We start from the raw sequence: 20,495 nt of genomic DNA, 5'->3' as shown, positions 1-20,495 counted from the left end.
CACTGAGAGCATTTATGTTTCCATCTGCCCTTTGTGAGCTGCTCCTGGGTGACTGCTGGGTGCAGTGAGCTCCTTGCCGTGGAATTTTAGGGCAGAGCAGCTCATGCTGAACTAAGAAAACTCCAGAGCCAAAACAAACGGCCGTAAACTTTTCCCTCACCCCATGAGAATGAGGAGAAGGAGGTTGTTGTGTCCAAACCCTTTTGGAGCCGACACTGTGGGAAAAGTCTGTCCAATCTGGGAGTCATTGTACTTGAGGAACTGCAGTAAATCCTGCCGGACCCCGCGGATGGGACTTGGATCTCCCCACCCAAGCTGCCCGCGTGGAGTCGGCACCTCGGGCTGCAGGAACCTCTCACAGCCCTTTGTGAGGCACCTCCAGCAGATTTCACAGGTCGTCAATTCAGATCAGGGATCTGAGGTGGCAATTCTTTGTTCCTGGTGGGTTGGGAATATTTGGGTTTGTGCCCAGGTGTCATCAAGGTCCGAGGGGGGGTCTGTGGAATTCCTACAATCCTGGGCATGAAAGCAGGAAACCTTTTCCATCCGAGTGAAAAGTCATGTGGGAAAAAAGGGGGAATCTGCCTTTAGTTCCCAGTAGCTGGAACATTCCTGCCAAGCTCCTGCTGTGATGTGAGGGATCTTATTTGAAATATTCCGTGTCCCCTTCTCTCAAATGGGAGCAGCCTCGGAGCTGCAGAGCTGAAGTTCAGGTGGGAACAAACCTTTGATTTTCTCCTGCTTCCCTTGTAATTCATATCCAGACTATTGATGAAAGGGAATTGCTGTAGGATATTATTCCCAACCCATTAACCCTGATTTACAGCAGAATTCCTTATCAAGCCTCAGCGCTGAAACATCACCACTAATTGTCTTAAGCGAGCCTTGCTTGGAATAAAGATTTCCTGCCTTTCCCATTGTATTCCCTTCTTCCCACTTGCCTTTCCCTTTGTATTCCCCTCTTCCCGAAGCGCTTTGATTCTTCCAGTTGTTCTTTTCACGCCGCACTCTCCCCCCTTCTGTCTCTTCCAAGACTCGGGGTTTTTTTTGGGCTTGCAAGTCAAATTAACATGAGAGTGCCACGATTTGCATGGGAGCTGTGGGAGGTCTCCACCAGCTCCGGAGGCAGCCGGGGAGAATGGAATTCATGGGAGCAGCCTCAGTGCATTTATTTCATGGAATTCCTGGGAGCAGGGGCTGTGAGCATCCTGAGTGCATTTATTTCATGGAATTCATGGGAGCAGGGCTGTGAGCATCCTGAGTGCATTTATTTCATGGAATTCCTGGGAGCAGGGGCTGTGAGCATCCTGAGTGCATTTATTTCATGGAATTCCTGGGAGCAGGGCTGTGAGCATCCTGAGTGCATTTATTTCATGGAATTCCTGGGAGCAGGGGCTGTGAGCATCCTGAGTGCATTTATTTCATGGAATTCCTGGGAGCAGGGGCTGTGAGCATCCTGAGTGCATTTATTTCATGGAATTCCTGGGAGCAGGGGCTGTGAGCATCCTGAGTGCATTTATTTCATGGAATTCATGGGAGCAGGGGCTGTGAGCATCCTGAGTGCATTTATTTCATGGAATTCCTGGGAGCAGGGGCTGTGAGCATCCTGAGTGCATTTATTTCATGGAATTCATGGGAGCAGGGGCTGTGAGCATCCTGAGTGCATTTATTTCATGGAATTCCTGGGAGCAGGGGCTGTGAGCATCCTGAGTGCATTTATTTCATGGAATTCCTGGGAGCAGGGCTGTGAGCATCCTGAGTGCATTTATTTCATGGAATTCCTGGGAGCAGGGGCTGTGAGCATCCTGAGTGCATTTATTTCATGGAATTCATGGGAGCAGGGCTGTGAGCATCCTGAGTGCATTTATTTCATGGAATTCATGGGAGCAGGGCTGTGAGCATCCTGAGTGCATTTATTTCATGGAATTCATGGGAGCAGGGCTGTGAGCATCCTGAGTGCATTTATTTCATGGAATTCCTGGGAGCAGGGGCTGTGAGCATCCTGAGTGCATTTATTTCATGGAATTCCTGGGAGCAGGGCTGTGAGCATCCTGAGTGCATTTATTTCATGGAATTCCTGGGAGCAGGGGCTGTGAGCATCCTGAGTGCATTTATTTCATGGAATTCCTGGGAGCAGGGGCTGTGAGCATCCTGAGTGCATTTATTTCATGGAATTCATGGGAGCAGGGGCTGTGAGCATCCTGAGTGCATTTATTTCATGGAATTCCTGGGAGCAGGGGCTGTGAGCAGCCTCAGTGCATTTATTTCTCACACGTTGCTGGTAGGGGCCCAACACTCTCCTAAATCCGTGCTCACACCTTGCAGGACAGGATGGAAAACTCAGCAGCTCTGAGGATTCATCCCAAGTTTCCTCAGGGCAGGGCAGGGTGGGGAATTGGCTTTTACTGACGTCATTGTGGTGCTGTGGTCACTTAGATGTGTCAGGACACTGAAATTCCACGTCAGGCTTGGGATATTTTGAATATTTGGGTCAACAGGCTTTGAGTAAATTCCTTGGCTCCGAGTAATTGGGTTTTGTTTCCCGGATTAAATGTTTTTCCTTGACTTGCTGCATCAGGATTGAGAGCAAACACGAAGTCACAATCTTAGGAGGACTCAATGAATTTGTCGTGAAGTTTTATGGACCACAAGGAAGTAAGTTCGTGACCCAGCCCTTCTGAAAAACAAGCCAGTGGATTATGGTGGGGAACTGGGAGATGCCATTCCTGAGGGGAGGAGATGAGCAAATCTAAGGGGGAGAGGGAGAAATCCAGGGAAGCTGCTTTCTGGAGGGTGGGGAGGATCCAACTGTGAGTGTGGACATGGCTAGACCCCACCCTTTGGAGCTGGCAGAGCTGGATGCTGCCTCTGGAAACCTCCAGCCTTCAGCATTCCTAAGCTTTCCTACACCTGGCTCCCAAGTTTTGCATTGGTCATGGGAATTTCTTTGGAGTTTGTCGTTAAAATGGCTTTTCCACCTTAATTTAGCACCATCTCCAGAGGTAAGGAGGTGATCCCAAAGTGCCTGGTTTTAATCTGGTGTCTTTGTGCCGAGATCTTTTCCAGAATCGGTTCAAATCGTGTCAGGCAGAGCAGGAAAAAGGCTTTTCCCGTGGGAGGTTTGCTCTGAAATCTCACCCCCAGCGGAGCCGTGTATTATTCCAGAGATGTGTTTTCCTTAATGCTCTGGTTCTGTTTATCCTCTCCTCAGCTGTGGAGTGTCTAATTCCTGCTTTTCTTCCCTTGCAGCACCATATGAAGGTGGAGTATGGAAAGTAAGAGTCGACCTTCCTGACAAATATCCCTTCAAATCCCCGTCTATAGGTAACAAATGCTCATTTTCCATCAAAATCCTGTGATTTGTGCTTCAAGTTTGCAGGTGGAGTTGTACCAGTGCAATATAAGACCTTAAAGTCTGCAAAATGTTTTTTGTCAGATTTCAGATCTCAAGCAGAGAGGAATTTTGGGCTTTGGAAGGAGTAGGAGCTGGGAGTGGGATTTGGCTGCATTTTTGTGTGTTGATGAATTAAATCTCTATTCCATGTGCTTTTTTTAATAATAACTCCACTGGTGGGTGGTGGAGCAAAAGCCACAGTTCATGGTCTTGGAGAGAACCCAACTTTTGGGGTCTTCTGTCCAAAATTGGATGGAAGTTCCTCCACTGAAGCCTCCATCCTCTTGGAGCAGGGAATGCCGATGCAGAAGAGCTCAGGAGCAGGGATTTATCACCAAAAAAAAAAAAAAAAAAAAAAGCTGGCTTGACTGGTCAGGTTTGTTTCACCTTGGAAATTTAATTAGAAATGGCTTTTAGCTTGGATCCATCCTTGGGGAACAGGGAGCCACCTCAGATGTCTCCAGGTGCCCGACTTTATTCCAGTTGCTGAAGCTGTAAATAAAACAACCAATTTTCCAGTTTTCTGCTTGGAAAACTGGAGCAGGAGCAGGAAGTTCCAGCATCTCCCTTGTGATGGTGAAATGAGTGTCACCTGTGGGGCAGTGTCACCTGTGGGGCAGAGGGATCTGTTTGTGGCTCAGCCACCACAGGACTCCAGGAATGGGGAGAGCTGCCCAGGGAGAACTGATGTGGAAACTCCACTGGAAGGGTTGGATGGGATGGGCCCTTTCCAACATCACCATCCTCCTTTGGAGCTCACAAGCATTGGCTGCTGCCTTAAAATAACCCCTTAGGCTAAGATTTTATTTGAGAGCTCTGTGGGATGAGAAGTAATCTGTTCCAAGTGGGATTTGTGCCTTTTGGGAGAGGGCGATGCTGTTCATCCACCGTTCTTTACCTTTTTTTTTTTTGTTTGAAGCCTTCTGTGAACCCCAGAAATGTGCAAAGAGCTGAGTAACAGCAGAGAAATCTGCAGCTCTGAGGAGCCTTTTCTTCCTCCTGAGTCAGCTCTGGAGCTTCCTCTTGGAGAGTCACACTCCCAGTGTGAATTCCCACTGTTTGCTGCCAGTCCTTTGTCCCTCCTCCCTCCAAAGTGACACAAACCGATGCAGATCAGGGCAGTCTTAAATCATGGAATGCTTTGGGTTGGAAGGGACCTTAAACCTCCTTCAGTTCCAACGCCGACACCTTCCACTATCCCAGGGTGCCCCAACCCCAGTCCATCGTGGCCTTGGACACTTCCAGGGATCCAGGGGCAGGATGATGTGCAGGGAGCTGTTTCCTGCTCAAATCACTGAGTTGGTTTGGCCCTTCTAACGTTGGTTTTGCTGCCTTTTTTTTAGTTTTCCATCCCTCACTTGTTTAAATCCATTGTGTTTCCACTGGTTTATCCCAGACCTCATGAGGAGCTTCCCTCACCTTACGAGTCTCTGTTCAAGTGGCTGACAAAAACTTGTTTTCTTCCCAAAAATCTGCCTCTTGCTGGAAAATCCCTTTTTTTCTTCCCAAAAATCTTCCTCTTGCTGAAAAACCCCTTTTATCTCCTCAAGGTCTTGCTGAACCCCTCCCCCCCTTTTTTTCTTCCCAAAAATCTGCCTCTTGCTAGAAACAAGAGTTGGGTTGGATAAAATCCTTGCTAGACCTGAGCTGGTGTAGCAAAGCAGAGCTCTGGAAAAGCTGGGAAATTCCAAGGAAAGTGCTGGGCCTCAGGAAAGCTCCCAGGAAGCTGCAGGGAGGGGTTTGTTTTCCTTTGGTTCCCATTTTTGCTGCCCCAGCCCAGCTTATCTGGGACAGCCAGGCCTGGGTGAAGCCTCCTGGGCCATCCCGATTATCTCTGGTTTGGACATTGCTGATAACTCCAGATCAAACCTTTGTCCCAGCTGAACTGGGAGCATTGGAAAGGATCCTGTCCATGTGAGTCCCTCCTTGGAGAAAATACGGAATCCAGCAGCTTTTCCTTTAATAAATTCCACTTTTATGCTAAAGCTTAAAGCAGAAGCACCGTCCTTGCACCTTCCCTTGTTCCTCCAGGGCTGGAGGCTGAACTATTCCTTCCATCCTTGGAAATCTTTGATCCTGGCATGGGCTTTTTGCAAAAAAACTTGGAATTTTCGGAGCATATTTGGCTTTTTTTTTTTTTTTTTTTTTTTTGGTTTTACCGTGGAATTTTTTTTGGAGCAAATAACGCGAGGGCTCGGAGCGTATCTGTGTGCTCCAGAAAAACGGTGGCTGAGAGTTCCCTTCTATTCTGCTCCAATTGCTTTTATCCCAGCGTGGATCCAAGGATGAGATCCAGGGAATCTTGGTGTTCTCTCCCAAAGCACCAACCTGACAAGAAGAGGGTTTTCCAGTGGGTTCCAGAGTTGTCCTTGGGAGAGGTGTGGATGTTTTGGGAATCCCTGAAGGAGCAGCGATGCTCTTTGAGTCCAGGAGAAGCTTTTTGGCTCTTTTCCTGTCAAATCTTCGCTCCCTTCTCCCATCCACAGCTCCTTCCTCAAATATCCATGGCATTTATTCCCTGCCCTTCACAGGGATCATCATTAGTGCTGTTCCCTAAAACTGGCACCGGGAATGGCTTTTAAGGACCTAAACCATCCTGGGATCCGTGTGGAGATTCCTGGGACAGCTCCCAGTGTTCCATCGCATCCCGCGCTGCCTTCCCGGTATTCCTGGCACTGCCTGGGTGTGCTGTGGGATCGGACAGATCCCGTATTTTGCAGGATGATTTTTCCCAACAGGAGCTCCCCAGCTTGCAGTAAAAAGGGAACTGGACATCCTAGAAAAGCCAGGAATCTAAACGGAGCCAGATGTAGGGCTGGCAACTGGGCTCCTGTTCCCATCAGGATAAATAAACCCCTGAATATCCCGATTTTCAGGGTTGACCTGGAGCAGTTGCTCTGAACAAAACCAGCTCCAGTCACTTCCTGATGCTGCTGCTCCCAAAGCTTCAGCCAATTAACGGGAATGGGAATATTCCTGCATTTTTGAGGAAGCAATTCCCTGCTCCATGTCTGCTTCCACTTCCAAAGTGTTTGGAGCTGTTTATGATTTCACTGCCCCTGCTGGCTCCACTTCTCTCCTTTTCCCTGGGGTTTAATATCTTCAGGGCAACTTCCTGCCTTTCCTGCTTTTCCAAAGGGGAGTTGTGGAGAACTGGAAGGGCTCTTTGGGGCTCCAGGTCAGGAGAAAACTTGGTGTAAATTTGGTGGTTTTAATCACTCCCTGCTCCTGCCAAGAGCTGGAGATTCATTCCCTTTGATGCCACAAACAGGAGGAAATTCACTGGCAATGTCCTGCCCTGCTCGGATACAGGAGCAGTAGAAACAACCTGGGAGCTCGAGCTGTTTTCTGGAATTGATTTACTATTTAATTACTATTTATTCATTTCTATTATTTGAATTTAAAGTTCATATTTTATTGCTAAAATCTGCAGGAGTATTAGGCCAGCACTGGGTTTGTTAATAATCAAATCCCACGACTGGAAAATTTGCATTCAATATGCCCAGAGCCTCAATTGCTCAAACAAATTCTATGTATTCTATATATGCTTATAAAAATTCTCTCTATGTTTATAAATTCCTTCTGTATTTATAAAATCTCTCTATATTTATAAATCAATATTAAAGATATAAATATATATTTCTAAATATATTGAAAATATATTTATAAATCAATATATTTTTATAAATTCTATATCTTTATTCCTATATTATATTATCTTTATTTCATATTCTATTCTATTATTATATTTTCTATATCTTCATACCCAGCTCTCATTTTCCTCCATCTCTGTCCCAGTTATCTGCAGGTGCCTTGCATTTCTATTTTCCCTTTTTTCCGAGTGCTTCCCCAAACAAGACACCCTCTGTGTGCACAGAACATATGGAATATATATTTTTATATATAGATATGTATAGAACGAGGCATTGTGGCAGCTGGTACAAGAATGAAGCTGGATTTAACTTAATTTTTTAAAAATTTCATTTAATTCCAGCCAGGATTTCACAGATTTCTCCTGGCCTGTGCTTAAATTTATTGTTTTGGGAAGCTGCTGGGATTTGAGTGATAAAAACTCCTTGTGTTAGTGAGTACACCCCATTCTCAGTGCTCTGAGAGGGCTCCTCACCTCCAAATTCCATCAAAAATCAATTTGTGCCTTTGCCAAGGAGGGCTCCTTGACCTGACAGGGAGTGAAGCTCCGAGGTGGGAGCATCCCTGAAAAATGGGAACGGCCACAGGCTAAACCGGTTGTTCCAGACACCAGGGGGGACCAGGACAGAGGATTTGCTCTGCTGCCCTCTCCCCACCTCCTACCACAGCTCCTCAATCTTCTCATGGTGGTTCCACGGGAAGGGAGTCCCTGAAATCGGTGTAAAGTGGGTTTAAAAATTAAAAAATGAAATATCTAAAGATTAAAACCCAGTTCCCTTGCAGGCCTTTGGGTGTTTGGGGAGGCACAAGTGTCCAACTGGCCGCAATCCATGAGCAAATCCCTGTGTGGGGAGTTTGGGATGGGTAGGTGGATATAAACCCGCTTCATCCCTGGATCCAGTGGGAAATCCTCTTGCATTTATCCTCAACCATGCAGCTGCAATTGGAATGTCATTTTTCGTGGGTGTTTATGGTCAGTTCATCCTTTTTGTTGGTCAAGATAAACACGGAGCACGTCGGTGTTATTGGGCTCTCCCTGGGCAAGGCCAGGAGATTGGGATGTGCCTTTGGGAACGTCGCTCTTCCCTCTTATCTCCCAACTTTTGAGTTGTGCCTGGATGGTGGATGAACACCCTGGGGTAGTGGAAAATATCCCCATGGCAGGGGGTGGAACTGGATGAGCTTTATGGTCCCTTCCAACCCAAACCATTCTGTGGGAATCTTCCACATTCCCCAAGCTATCAGGTTTTAGGGATCTGCCTTTTGGAGGAGAACTTGCAGGCAAAGCAGCTCATGACAGCAGCACGTTGGTTCTTGTCATTCCTCGTGGCCATTTCCTGGGAGTTTCAGTCTGGACATTGATGTAAGTCTGGAATTCCTCCCATTTTTCCACTGTGGTTTTGCTCACTTTGATCCCATTACAAAGCAGTGCCCTGGATCTTAGGGTTAGATGGGGTCTTGGGAAGGAATTCCTGGCTGGCCTGGAATTCCCAGAGCAGCTGGGGCTGCCCCTGGATCCCTGGCAGTGCCCAAGGCCAGGCTGGATATTGGTGCTTGGAGCAGCCTGGCACAGTGGAAGGTGTCCCTGCCCGTGGCACTGGAGGGGCTTTGAGGTCCCTTCCCACCCAAAGCATCCTGGAATTCTGTGATCTGGAATACATCCAGCTGTTGGAGTGTTCTGAGTGTTCCTGTGTTTCCAGCATCGAGGAAGACTGGCAGCCTGTCAGTGAGCTGAGATTTAAATTTAACAATGCCCTTCTCCTCAAGGATTTTTGGCAATCCAAGGAATTCTCACTCCGGGGCTGTTAATGAAACGTCACAGTTTTCAAGGTCAGCATCCACATGTTGGTTTTGCAGGGTGGGAACAGCTGCATCCCTTCCTGTTGTGGAATTCCTTAGGGATATCCAGGGGTTCTTCTGTTATCAGCCAAAGGCTGATTTTATTTTATGCTTTGCCTCCAAAGGCAATCCTGGACTTCAGTGTCTCCATATGGAAAAAGGGTGGACTGTGCTGCTCATACTCTTCCCAAACATTGGCTTTTCCAGGAGTTCAGTGGCAAATTTGGTTTAAAATGTTAAATTAAGTGTTTGAAGTCACTCCAGCACCTGGAATCACAGGCTGTGACCTCAGCTTCACGCTCCAGGTCATGGAGAGAGCCCAAAATCCCGATCCTGTCCGATGGAATGCTCACCTGGAATTCTGCTTGCATTAATTGGGATGTGCTGTCTTCAGGCCTGTGGCAGTAAACTTGCTCCAGTGCTGGGAATTTTTTCCTCCCTCCTGGCTTCTTTTTGAACTTGGAATTTCGTTTTTACCTGGATGTTCATGGGCGCTGTGTCCTTTTTATCTGTAAAAATAAACACGGAGCAAGTCGGGTTTGTTGGAACGATGTCGGCGCAGGAGAATTTACATTCCACATAAAGGAGGAGAGAATTGTGCTTACTCCTGGATCAGGGAAAAGAAGGATTTCTATGGAGCCTGGATAATTTGTGTCCAGGGAATGAGGCTGGAGAATGAGTCCTCAGAAACAAATGCAGGGAGAGGATGTTCCTGTTCTTCCCTGCAGAACAACTGTTCCATTTGGGAAGCTTGAACCCAAGGACAATGTGAAGGAAGGGATTATTCTCAGTGTCTTCCCCACCCTCTCCAGTCTTCATTTCACTGTTTGGTTTTTCCCCACAAAGAGCCAGGCAGGATTTGGGATCGGGATCAGTGCTCGCTGCAGCTCAGCTCCGGCAAAATGGATCCGTGACCTGATTTAAACTTGCGGGAGCTGCAGAACGTAAATATTTGATGAAACTACAGCTTCCCTTTTGAAATCTGCTTCGGTTTTTCCAGCTAAATCCTGCCAAGCTATTCCTGAAATCCACTTGTTAGTGTGGAGATGTTTATGGAGTTCTCCCTTCTCCTCTTGGAGATTGTTCTGGCCTCGGCCGTCGTCTCAGCCTTGTGTTGTATCTGTGCAAAATCCCGCAGTCCAAGGAGACTTGGAATTCTGTTTGTGTCAGAATCCATGGGAAGGAAGGGAGTTCAACCCATATGCCAGCTCTGATCCCAGATGGGATCCATGCTGTCACTCAAACTGGGATTGCTCCTTGTTTGGGCAGAGATGATACTCCAGTGCTTGGATGAAGGTGGGGGAGGTTGGGAGCTTTTTAAATGGTAAATGAGGATTTTTTTTAGGCTTTTTGGGGCTGCTCTGGAAAGAAAACTTCTGTGTGTTTTGAGTCCTGGAAGGAGCTTTTTCAATGGATTGAGTCAAATATCCCGGACCTGAATTCCTTCCCTGTTTTTATCCTTGTCAGAAGCAATAGTTGCTGTTGGCTTAAATGGATTCCTGCAGAGTGCAGGGAGATTCCCACCTGGGCCGTGTTTGTCGGGATTTCTGGGCTGCGGGATGGTGGCACAAGAGGGAAAAGGAGATTTTGTTTCAAATTCTCAATAAAAATGGTGGCACAACAGGGAAAGGGGGGATTTATTTCAAACTCTCAATTAAAAAAGCTATGCCAAGGTTTGGAAGCAGCTTCTCCTGGTTGGAGCTGCCCCTCTGGGCAGAGCCCAAATGATTTCTCCAAGCCAGAAATGTGGGAATGAATTCCATCCCCATTCCATGTTTGTTTCGTGCCCACATCCAGATATTTGGGTTCCTCCTCTTGAAGAGTTGGGATCCTGGATCCTGCATCCACTCTCAGCCATCACTGGAAACATTTTTTGGGGTGGATGTGCTTTGCTTCCAAACAGATTGAGGATGGTGCATAATTCCATTAATATCTTAATTTTATCGTTATTTATGGGATAAGAGAGGAGTGTTTGGAGCTTCCAACTGTTCTGAACTTGAGGCTGAAGTTAGCAGCTGGAAAACAAAATTTACCTTTTGATTAAAGTGTGGGGCTCCTTGTGCTGGGACGTTGGAAGTCTTGAAACCACAGGGGTTTATTTAACAATTTAATTTGCAACTCAGAACAAAAAAATCCCTCTCAAATCCAGAAATCTGAAATGTGGACAAAGCCACATTGAGCTCTCTCCTCCTAAACCTCATCTGAGCTGGTTTTTAGGAGACCAGAGGCACCAACAGGAGAATTAATTGCTGTATTGATGGAAAATTGGAATTATTACCTCCCTGGCTCACACATGTAGATTAATGTTGTGATGTCGAGCTCATAGAAAATCTCTGTTGGGAAAACTATATTTAAAAAAAAAAATCAAATGTTGAGCTTAAATTTGTGTTTGGTGTTTATTTAGAAGTCTTTAAATTAGAAATGTAATTCAATAAATATAATCATAAATATAATTTAAATTATTTAAATTCGGTGTTCAGTGTTTGTTTAAAATTCTTGCCCTTCTAAACCCACTTCATCAGATGTGGGAGCTCCGTTGAGCTTGTGGAAAGGAATTTTCAGGATCCAACAAAAGCTTTGTGGTTGCACTGCAGAGTTTTCCTGAATTTCCTGAATCCAGGTTTCCCTGGATTTTGAGGGAATGGCTGAGGACCCCAGGCTGGGAATAGTGCCTGCCTATTTTAAAGGTTACACAGCTATTTATAGCTCAGGCCAGGATGGCTCTGAAACCACTCCGATGAGTCCTTGTTCCATAAATTCCAGACTCCTCTTGGGGAAAAAAAGACATTTATTTGGGATTTTTCTGCTAATTTACCTCTGTGTCTCCTTGCAGGATTCATGAATAAAATCTTCCATCCCAACATTGACGAAGCGTAAGTGAATCCCTCCTCCATGTCCGTGCTCAATCCTCTGAAATTTCAGATGTTTTCCCATTTTGTTTTTGGTTGTGTGGAGCTGCCTGTGCTTCCATGTCAGTAAAATTCCAGTTTGTTTTCTCTTGGGCAGAGTGGGAAGATTGAGGTAGTTGACAGCTGTTGACCGTAAATAGGAATAAATCAGGGCTTATCCCAAACCCTGGGGAAGGGGTAGGGAAGGATTTTATTCCGTTCCCAGAGGGTTTTCCGGTGTTAATTCCATCTTTTCCATGTGTTCCAGGTCAGGAACTGTATGTCTAGATGTAATCAATCAAACTTGGACAGCTCTCTACGGTGAGTTGGGCATTTTCCTCTGTATTGGGGGGACAGATGATTTTAGGCCGCTTTTGGGGGTTTTTTTCTTTGATTTTGGGGTTTTTACTGGATTTTGAACTCCTCCCTGAGCCAAGATCAGGTGAAAAATAAGATTTTATTGCAGGTTAGGAGGTGGCATTGCCTCTGATGCTGCAGAGTGATCCCCTTGGGCTCATTTCTGGTTATGCATCTCCTTTTTAGAGATAAAACAGATCAGCTGAAGCTCCTTTAAAATGGAATTTAGGGAAAGCTGGAATTGTTGGAAGGAACACAGCTGAATTTAGTCCAGGCTGCATTTAAAAATGGGAACTTCAGATATTCCAGTTATGCTTTGTGGAGGAAATCCAGGGAAATGCGCACGTGAAATCCCTCAGATTCTTCCCTGGAAAACTGATTTTAGCTATAACTCCTCGTTGGAATGATGGAATTCCTCAGGTAATACAGGGATGAGGGTCACAGCGTGGCTTTGTCGTGGGAGATCAACTTTGCCACTTTTCCATAAAAAGGACAAAAGGATTCCAGTGGTTTGGTGCTCCAGCATTCCGAGTCCTGCCTTGGAGCTGCAGGAGGACCCTGGGATGGCTGAATTCCCACTTCTTCTTCCCTCTAAAGTCACCAATCCAAGATTCCAACACCACCTCTTCCTTTCCAAGGCTTTGCCTCCTTCTGTGGCACAAGGAAATGAAAAAAGGGGGAATAACATTCCTTTGCTTTCTGGAGCATTGCCCCTTTAAAGCAGAGCATTCCCAAGCTGGCAAAGGATCTGGGTCAGATAATTCCAGCAGCAACCAAGGTGGGAGAGACCTGGAATATGCATCAATAAATTCCTGAGGACCTCGTGGTTCAATTCCTGCTCCTTCCCTAAGGAAGCATCAGCTCCTCAGTGCTGTGGTTGAACGTCCTGCACGTGTTCCTCCTGTTCCTGCTGAACCAACACAGATCTGGGGGGTTTGAGAGAAGGTTCCTTCAAGAAAAAAAATCATTATCCTGGGTGTCCTGTGAGCAGGGGGGAATTCCAGGGCTCTGCTCCCTCATCCTCAGGAGGTTTTAGTGGTCAGATGGCCACAAAGAGGCTCCTGATCCAAGTGGAGGCACCTGGCCCAAGTTTCACAAACTAAAATCAACTTCTTGCTGCCAGTGCCCGAATCCAGTCCCCGGGGATTCCAGCTACCAAGGGCAAGCTGCTGCCATGGCAGGGAATACTCTTAGAGAGCATTCCTGCTGTTTTCTGGGATCTCTTTTTTGGGTTAAGATCCTTTTTCCAGGTGCTCTTGTGCTCCATCCCAGGAGCAGCTGCTGGCTCCGAGCTGCTCCATGTGCCAGCCAGGACAAACCCAGGCACCAACCCAGGCTGCAGCTGGAGCCTGGAATTCTGTGGCTGCATCCCAGAGCTGGAGGAGCTCTTTGCACAGGGAGAGCCCTTGGAGATCTCCTTCCCCTTTTTTGGTGACCTTTTTGGGAAGTTGAGGGCTCTGGGATCTGGTTGAATTTAGCAGCTTGGTGGTGACTCAGGAATGGGATACACCCTTTTTCCAGGAAAAGGGACAGGTTGAGGTGGCCAAACTGCTCATGTGGTGTGTCCTGGGCAGTGATGGAATTCCCTGTGATCCATGCAGGACGGGACCGGTGATGCCCATCCACAGGCAGGATTTTCCTGCCACAGGGAAAGAGAGACTGATAAAAGATTTATAGAACATTCCCATGGGAAAGCCCCCCAACAAGGAACATTCCCAAGGAGGAATGATGACACAGGGCTGGTTCCTGCCCCTCCCCACCACTGGAATGGGGAGTTTGTCCTCTCAGGGGTGCAGGAAGAGAGTTTTGTGTATCCATGGTCACTCCTGGGCAGCAGGAGGAGGTTTCCTGTTGTGGATTATTTGGTGACAGATTCCTGGTGGCACCAAGGTTTTAATGGGAGCTCTGCACATTCCCGGAATTGTTTGGAGTTGGAGGAGTGCTGGTTTCTATTAACGAGCTCATGGGAAGCTGTGGAACACACTTTGTGCCTTCCATGGAATCTTGGAATGGTTTGGGTTGGAAGGACCTCGGAGATCATTGAGCTCCAAGCCCTCTCCTTGGGCAGGGAGCCTTCCATGGAGCACAAGACATTTAAACAGAGATTGGAAGAGGTAAAGAATTCAGGGAAGGGCAGAGCACCGCACTGTTGGTTTGGGGTTTTTCCTCATTTTTAAAGCCAGGATTAAAACCCAGGAAAATTCCATCCCCTTCCTTGCTTCACCCATGGATATCTTCACTTATGTGTTGGGAGGAGGAGTTTGTGAGGAGCTGCAGCAGCTCTTCCATCAACCCTTATTTTTATTCTTATTTTTGATTTTACTCTCTTTATTTTACCTAATTCCCAGACTCTCCGTGCACTTCCCCTCAGAGTTTGTGCTGCTCTTCCAGGATTTTTGGGATGGCTCTGGCTCTGGGGACGTGGACACCAACTCTGTGTTTGCCTTGCAGATCTCACCAATATATTTGAGTCGTTCCTGCCCCAGCTGCTGGCTTATCCCAATCCTATAGATCCTCTAAATGGTGACGCTGCAGCCATGTACCTCCACCGACCAGAAGAGTACAAACAGAAAATTAAAGGTGAGGCCTAATTAACAGAATTATTGGGATTCCATCCCGAGGGAATGATGGCTCTGATGCAAATTTGGGAGTCACCGCCTGGTTTTTCCCCTTCCAGTTCCAGTGATGGGAAGGAAGGAGGGATGAGGTGCTGCTGTGTTGGAAATCATCAGCAGAGCCTGAACAGGGAAAGCTGGGAAGGAAACTGGGTTAGGATTCAATGTGATTTTGGGAGATGGGAGAAATGATTGGGAAGGAATGGTGTGTGACCAAAAAAAAGGCAGGAAAAATTCCAATCTTGAACAGGAGCATCCAATGACACAATTAATGGATAAAAAATGGCTTGTTGGAAAGTTCTGAGAGCAGCAATCAAGGAGTTGGGGATGCTGTTGCAGGAGGTGGTTTTGCACCGTGCTGGAGCAGGAATTTATGGAAAATGCCAAATAATCCTTCCTTGTTCCTTCCTAGTCCAGCCAAGGCTTCCCAGATCCATTCCTGGTTCAGGGAATGCCGTTAGGAAGCTGCAGAGAAATTAGTAAAGGCTGGAAGATGAGGAAAAGAACTGTAGGAGTTGAAACTAAAGGACCAAAGGGGGTTAGGAACTTTGGCAGATCAAAAGTGCCTTCAGAAAAGAAGGGAATGGTTTTTCCTAGAAGCAGGATGTTGGTGTGAGCAGGAGTGGGACTCCACAGTGACTGGAGAGGGTGGGGGAGCACTGGGAGAGCTGCTGGAGGTGCTTCTGGAAGGCTTGGAAGGACAAAATGGACTCAAGAAGCTCCCAGTAAGGACCTCCAAAATACTTTGGATAAATAGGAGGATTGTCCAAGCAATCTGGTGAGTGAAACACACAAATGGACTTAGTCTTGCAAACGTAAGAAATGAGATAAAAATTAGGAATTGTGCTTTAGATTTGCCTTCCCTAAAATCAGCAGGCCCCCCTTTCCTGCTGTTCCAAGCCTATGGCAAAGCCATGGAATTTCTCCCTCCTCTGATCCAGCAAACACAACCCAAACAACATTTCATTTCCTGGTGGGAAATTCCCAGCCTTTGGCCTGGATTTGAACTGAGTTTTTAGGGAGCTGAGTTTTGTTACTGCATAACCAGGAGACTCTTTGTCCCTGGGAGCCCTGCCAGGGAAGGGTCTGCAGGTCTGGAACCTCCATGAGCAGCAGGAATTGGGAAAGCTCAGGTATCCCCAGCAAAACGTGGGATCAGCTCTGCCACGTCGCCCAGGAGTGGTTAAACCTGGAGTCACTCTGTTCTGGTGTGAAATGCCCAATTTTTGAGGGTGGAACTCCAAAGGAGCCGTGATTTAAATTGTGAAATATTCGGCCTCCCTTGGCTGATTGCTCTGACGGGATTGTGGGAACTTCCCTGCAGATCTGCCCTGCTCAGTATCCCCAAGTTCATTCCCTGCTTTCTCATACGAGGGAGCTTCCAGGCCAAATGGTTTGTCAGATAAAATCTCCAGTGCCAGCACTGAGAGTCCTCTGAAAACAGCCTAAAAACCAAAAATATCCTTGGAAAAAAGCCAGAAAAACTGATTGCAGCCCAAAGAAGATCTGAGGACATCCCTCAGGATATTGGGATAGCCTCCTCCCTCATTCCCATCCAGGTACAGATGATCTGGAAGGAGCTTTGAGTGCTTGCAACATGTTCCATAAATCCCAGAGTCCTGACTCCGCCAGCTCTTCCCAGGATTGCGTGACAAGTATGGGATGGAGCTGAACTCTGTCATCCCTCATTTTGAAAAATAGCCTTGGATATGTTAAAATTGCTGCAGAGGATCCTGGCAGCTCCCATGCTCTGGGAAACTCGGGAGTGCAAATCCATGATTTATTTATTGCTGCTGTTCCCGGTGTTTTTGTCGTTGGGAGCGCAGGGAATGTTTGTGTGATGTGGTGGTTTGGGGAGGAGGCCACAGGCCCAAAATTTATAATTCCTGCTCTGCTCTGCTTCCTCTGTGGGAGATTTCTTAGGGAATCTTCCTTTGGCAGGGTGAGGAACCGCTGAAGGATATCCAGGCTGAGTTTTTGCTGGGAGCTCAGGACATCTCTGGGAGCAGTTTTCCCACCCCACGTGGCTGAAGCTCCAGTAGAATCCCTTGGAACACCAGGGCTGTAATCACAGCTTGTTCCTGTTGCTCCAGGGTTTGTAAATGAATGAATCCCGTGGTGTTTTCCTGGCAGGAATTGGTGCGTGAGGGTTCCCCTTCCCGAGCACTCTTCTGTGGGAGATGCTTTGTCAATATTTAGATATTTTGGGTTTTTTTTTCCTTGACGGGCTGAAAGTCCCAGTTGAATGTAACATTCAGCATGGAAACTCCCTGGAAGTTTGACTTTTCCTGGATTAAACCTTCCAAAAAACCCAGCCCAGGAGCTTTTCTGGATAAAAAGTGGCATTTTAAGCTTGAAGTTTTAGCTTAGGCTCAAGGAGGCCTTTTCCACCAGCAGTTTCCATGTGGGAATGTCCTCTGGAAGCAGCCAGTGAGGAAGTGCTGGTGGCCTCCCATCCTGCCAGTCCCTGGCCGGTGGCTGCTGCGTCTGGAAGCTCCCAAGGCAGCTGCAGCCAGTGTTTAGGTGGATTTGGGATAATCCCAGAGGGAATTTCTGAGATTCCCACTAAGGGTTTTGACATCCAAAGCCTCGCAGCAACAGCACTTGGGTTCCCTTTGCTGGAATGTGCAAGGAATAACAACCTCTTTGGGTGAGCACCCCTTTTCCAGAGGGAGAGAAATTCTTGGAAAGCTCTGGGAAGGGAGCAGCCACTTCAAGGATGTGTCACAGAATCAGGGAATGGTTTGGGTTGGAAGGAGCCTTAAAGAGCCGTCCAGTTTCAGCCCCTGCCATGGGCAGGGAGTTTCCACCGGAGCGGGTTCTGCAGAGCCCCATTCTTGTCCTGTCAGCATCCCAATTCCATCCCAATTCCATTTCTTACATATAATAAAGAAAAGAAACAGTGCAGCTGTTCCTGGAGTAGTTTTGTGCTCTGCTGTCTCTGTTCCTCCTTCCTTCCACTTGGCTTACGTAGGATTTAGTCTGGAATTTTAGTCTGGTTCTCAGCTTTGCTTCAGTGACGGTTTTGTCCCATCAGTTTCAACTCAGCTCTTCATTTCTTCAAGTCAGGCCCCTTGCTGGCTTTTAGAGCTGTCCTCGAAGTCACCAACTGTGGCAGCAAATCAAATCCTGTCTTATTCCATGAGTTACAGCCCACTGGGAAGGACTTGGGTTGTTTCCAGCTACTGACACAGGATCCTTGGGATCTTCCTCCTTTCCAGGTTGCACATCCTGGACAGGGTCTCCACCAGCTGTTTTCCCATTGCTGGACAATGCTGGGTTTGGTGTGAGAAATGCACAATCCCACACTGGTTTGGATCAGAAGGCATCTAAAAGATCATCCAATTCCAACCTGGCCTGGAACATTCCCAGGGATTCAGGGGCAGCCACAGCTGCTCTGGGCAATAGGATCATTTACAATTTATATAATTTATCTGACTTACCAAATGTGCTGTGACCCAACCTCCTCCAGCTGTTGATTATCTGTCCCTAAACATCCTTTTTCTTTCTCTCCCCTCCAGAATACATCCAGAAATATGCAACAGAAGAAGCACTAAAAGAACAGGAAGAAGGCACCGGGGACAGCTCATCCGAGAGCTCCATGTCCGACTTCTCGGAAGATGAGGCTCAGGATATGGAATTGTAGTAGAGGAGGCCACCTGCTTTTCAGAGAGACTCTAATTTCCTAACCATGAGAAGCAGACTATAATATTCATATTTAAACAAAGCAATTTTTTTTATTACTAAACAAGGTTTTTATGAATTATAGCATTGATATATATATATATATATATATATATATCACCCTTTAGATCTTGATTTTCTTGGTCATTTCCCAATTCCCGAGGTGCATAGCGTATTCCCAACATTCCATTTTGGTAGCAATATGCAGCCCGGATGCATGCATTGAGATTCCATTTGGCCAAGTCAGCTTTGGTGTGCTACCAAACAGCTGCCCTGGGAGGGAGGGAATTAGCAAAAATAAAAAAAAAAAAAACCAAACAAAAAACCACAAACAAACGAAATAAAAAGAGGGATTTGCTCTCGGATTGAGGTTTCCTCCGAGTCTAAAACCTTGGGGATGGTAGAGCTGTGTAGGGATGGAAGGGGCTCCTCCAGGTCGTGTTTTAGGTGGAGTCACATTAAAAAAAAAAAAAAAAAGAAAGAGGGATTTAAGTAAAAAAAAAACCAATCCAAAGGCTTGGAGCTTCTCAGAGCATTGAAGCTGGAAAATGACTTGGAATTTCAGTCCGTTCTTTCTGTGGACTCCTCCCTGCCCTCCCGAACTGTAGGGACTGACAACCACTGGTGGATTTCCTCCGGGGACTTTGGAAAAGCTGGATGTTGTTCCCTTGCTTGGTCTGGATTAGGAGCTGTTCCCTTGCTGGGAGGGAAGAACCACCCGGAACCCCACGGATGATGCTCTTTGGACAGTGCTGGGATTGACCTGGAGCACATGGAAATCAAACTCTTCCCTTGTCCCAGTTTGGAACCTGCTGCCCTTGAATGGCTTCGAGTTGGCTTTTTTTTTTTTCGTTTTCTTCTTTCCCCCTCCCTCTTTTGCTCGAAATCTGGTTCAAACACCTGCCAAGCACTCACCGTGTCCTGGGAGCTCCTCTGACCAGATGGATTGGCCTTGCCAGAGCTTCAGATCCACGGAATTGTCCCGTTGGCCGAAGTCCACGAATCCATCGGCACTGATTTGATTTTCTTTTTTTTTTTTTTTTTTAATCTTTCCTCCTCCTTCTGCACCAGCTTGGTTCCCATCTGCTTGTGTGTGTACAACAGGATAAAAATTCCTTAAGAGTTAACAAAGAATATGATCTTAGAAAAAAAAAAAACAAAACCACAAAATTTGAGCTGAATAAAAAAAAAAAAAAACTAAAAAGCACCAATTGAGGAAGCAAATGAATTAATGAATTCACTCTTTGGTTTTTCGTTGGTTGGTTGGTTTTGGTTTTTTGGTGTTTTGTTTTTTTTTTGGTTTTTTTTTTCCAGGATGTTTGGGAAATGGAATGTTGGATTTCTCCTGGTGTCTTGCAGCAAGCTGAGAGATTTTTTTTTTTGTTGTTCCTAGAAATCTGATAGAGTAAATGTCTCCTTGGGATACTTGAATTGGGATAATTGTGCATCGCAGATTTAAACTAAGATGGATTTTTAAAGCTGAATGTTACCTGCTGGTTTTCTTTTGGGGATTTTTTCAAAGGGGTTTGGGCAAGATCTTCTCATTTGTGATGCGACCTGCAGGAAAAATCAACCCACCCTGAGCGACTCTGGAGCGGAGTTTTGAATGTCAGACTGGTACATTTGTCATTTGCCCAGAATTATTGGGGTTTATTTCCTTTCCTTTCGAGGCGCCACCGAGTTGGGCGATTCCAACCCTGTCTCTGATTCATAAAGCACAATCAGATTCTTTTCTGTTGCTTTGGGGGGGGAGAAAACAGAAACTCCATCAAGTCCCACTTTGCTTTGGCATGATTTTCCTGAATAAAAACCTACCATGAATTTCCTTTCTGTTAATTCCGGGCACGAAGCAAAGGTTTTCCCTCTCCTTTTTCCCATTCTTTTCCAGCAGTGATGTAGGGCTGTGGCTAGTACTGTGCTGAAGTTCTCTATCTAGCATTTGTGGCTTGTTGGAGGGTAATATTAATTATTTAACATGTAATGATGTAATTAACTCTTATCTAGCACGTTGTTTGCTCATTAATTTGGGGAGGGAGGGGCCACGTTTAACTCGCTTTCCTGCTGCCC

General features: G+C 46.4%; 1 protein-coding gene across 1 annotated transcript in view; it reads left to right on the top strand.

The window, feature by feature from the left end:
* UBE2H (ubiquitin conjugating enzyme E2 H) overlaps positions 1 to 19,625 on the top strand; it is a 44,998-nt gene extending 25,373 nt beyond the window's left edge. Inside the window, exons 2-7 of the mRNA XM_039570994.1 lie at positions 2,579 to 2,655; positions 3,250 to 3,324; positions 11,718 to 11,757; positions 12,041 to 12,093; positions 14,581 to 14,709; positions 18,266 to 19,625. Of these exons, the coding sequence (XP_039426928.1) occupies positions 2,579 to 2,655; positions 3,250 to 3,324; positions 11,718 to 11,757; positions 12,041 to 12,093; positions 14,581 to 14,709; positions 18,266 to 18,390 (499 nt within the window). The 3' untranslated portion in view covers positions 18,391 to 19,625. The remainder of the gene's footprint in view (positions 1 to 2,578; positions 2,656 to 3,249; positions 3,325 to 11,717; positions 11,758 to 12,040; positions 12,094 to 14,580; positions 14,710 to 18,265) is intronic.
* Positions 19,626 to 20,495: the final 870 nt, after the last annotated feature.

Source organism: Corvus cornix, chromosome 1A (assembly GCF_000738735.6).
Source record: "Corvus cornix cornix isolate S_Up_H32 chromosome 1A, ASM73873v5, whole genome shotgun sequence".
In the NCBI taxonomy this organism is placed as follows: domain Eukaryota; kingdom Metazoa; phylum Chordata; class Aves; order Passeriformes; family Corvidae; genus Corvus; species Corvus cornix.
This window is presented reverse-complemented; position numbering and strand designations above follow the sequence as displayed.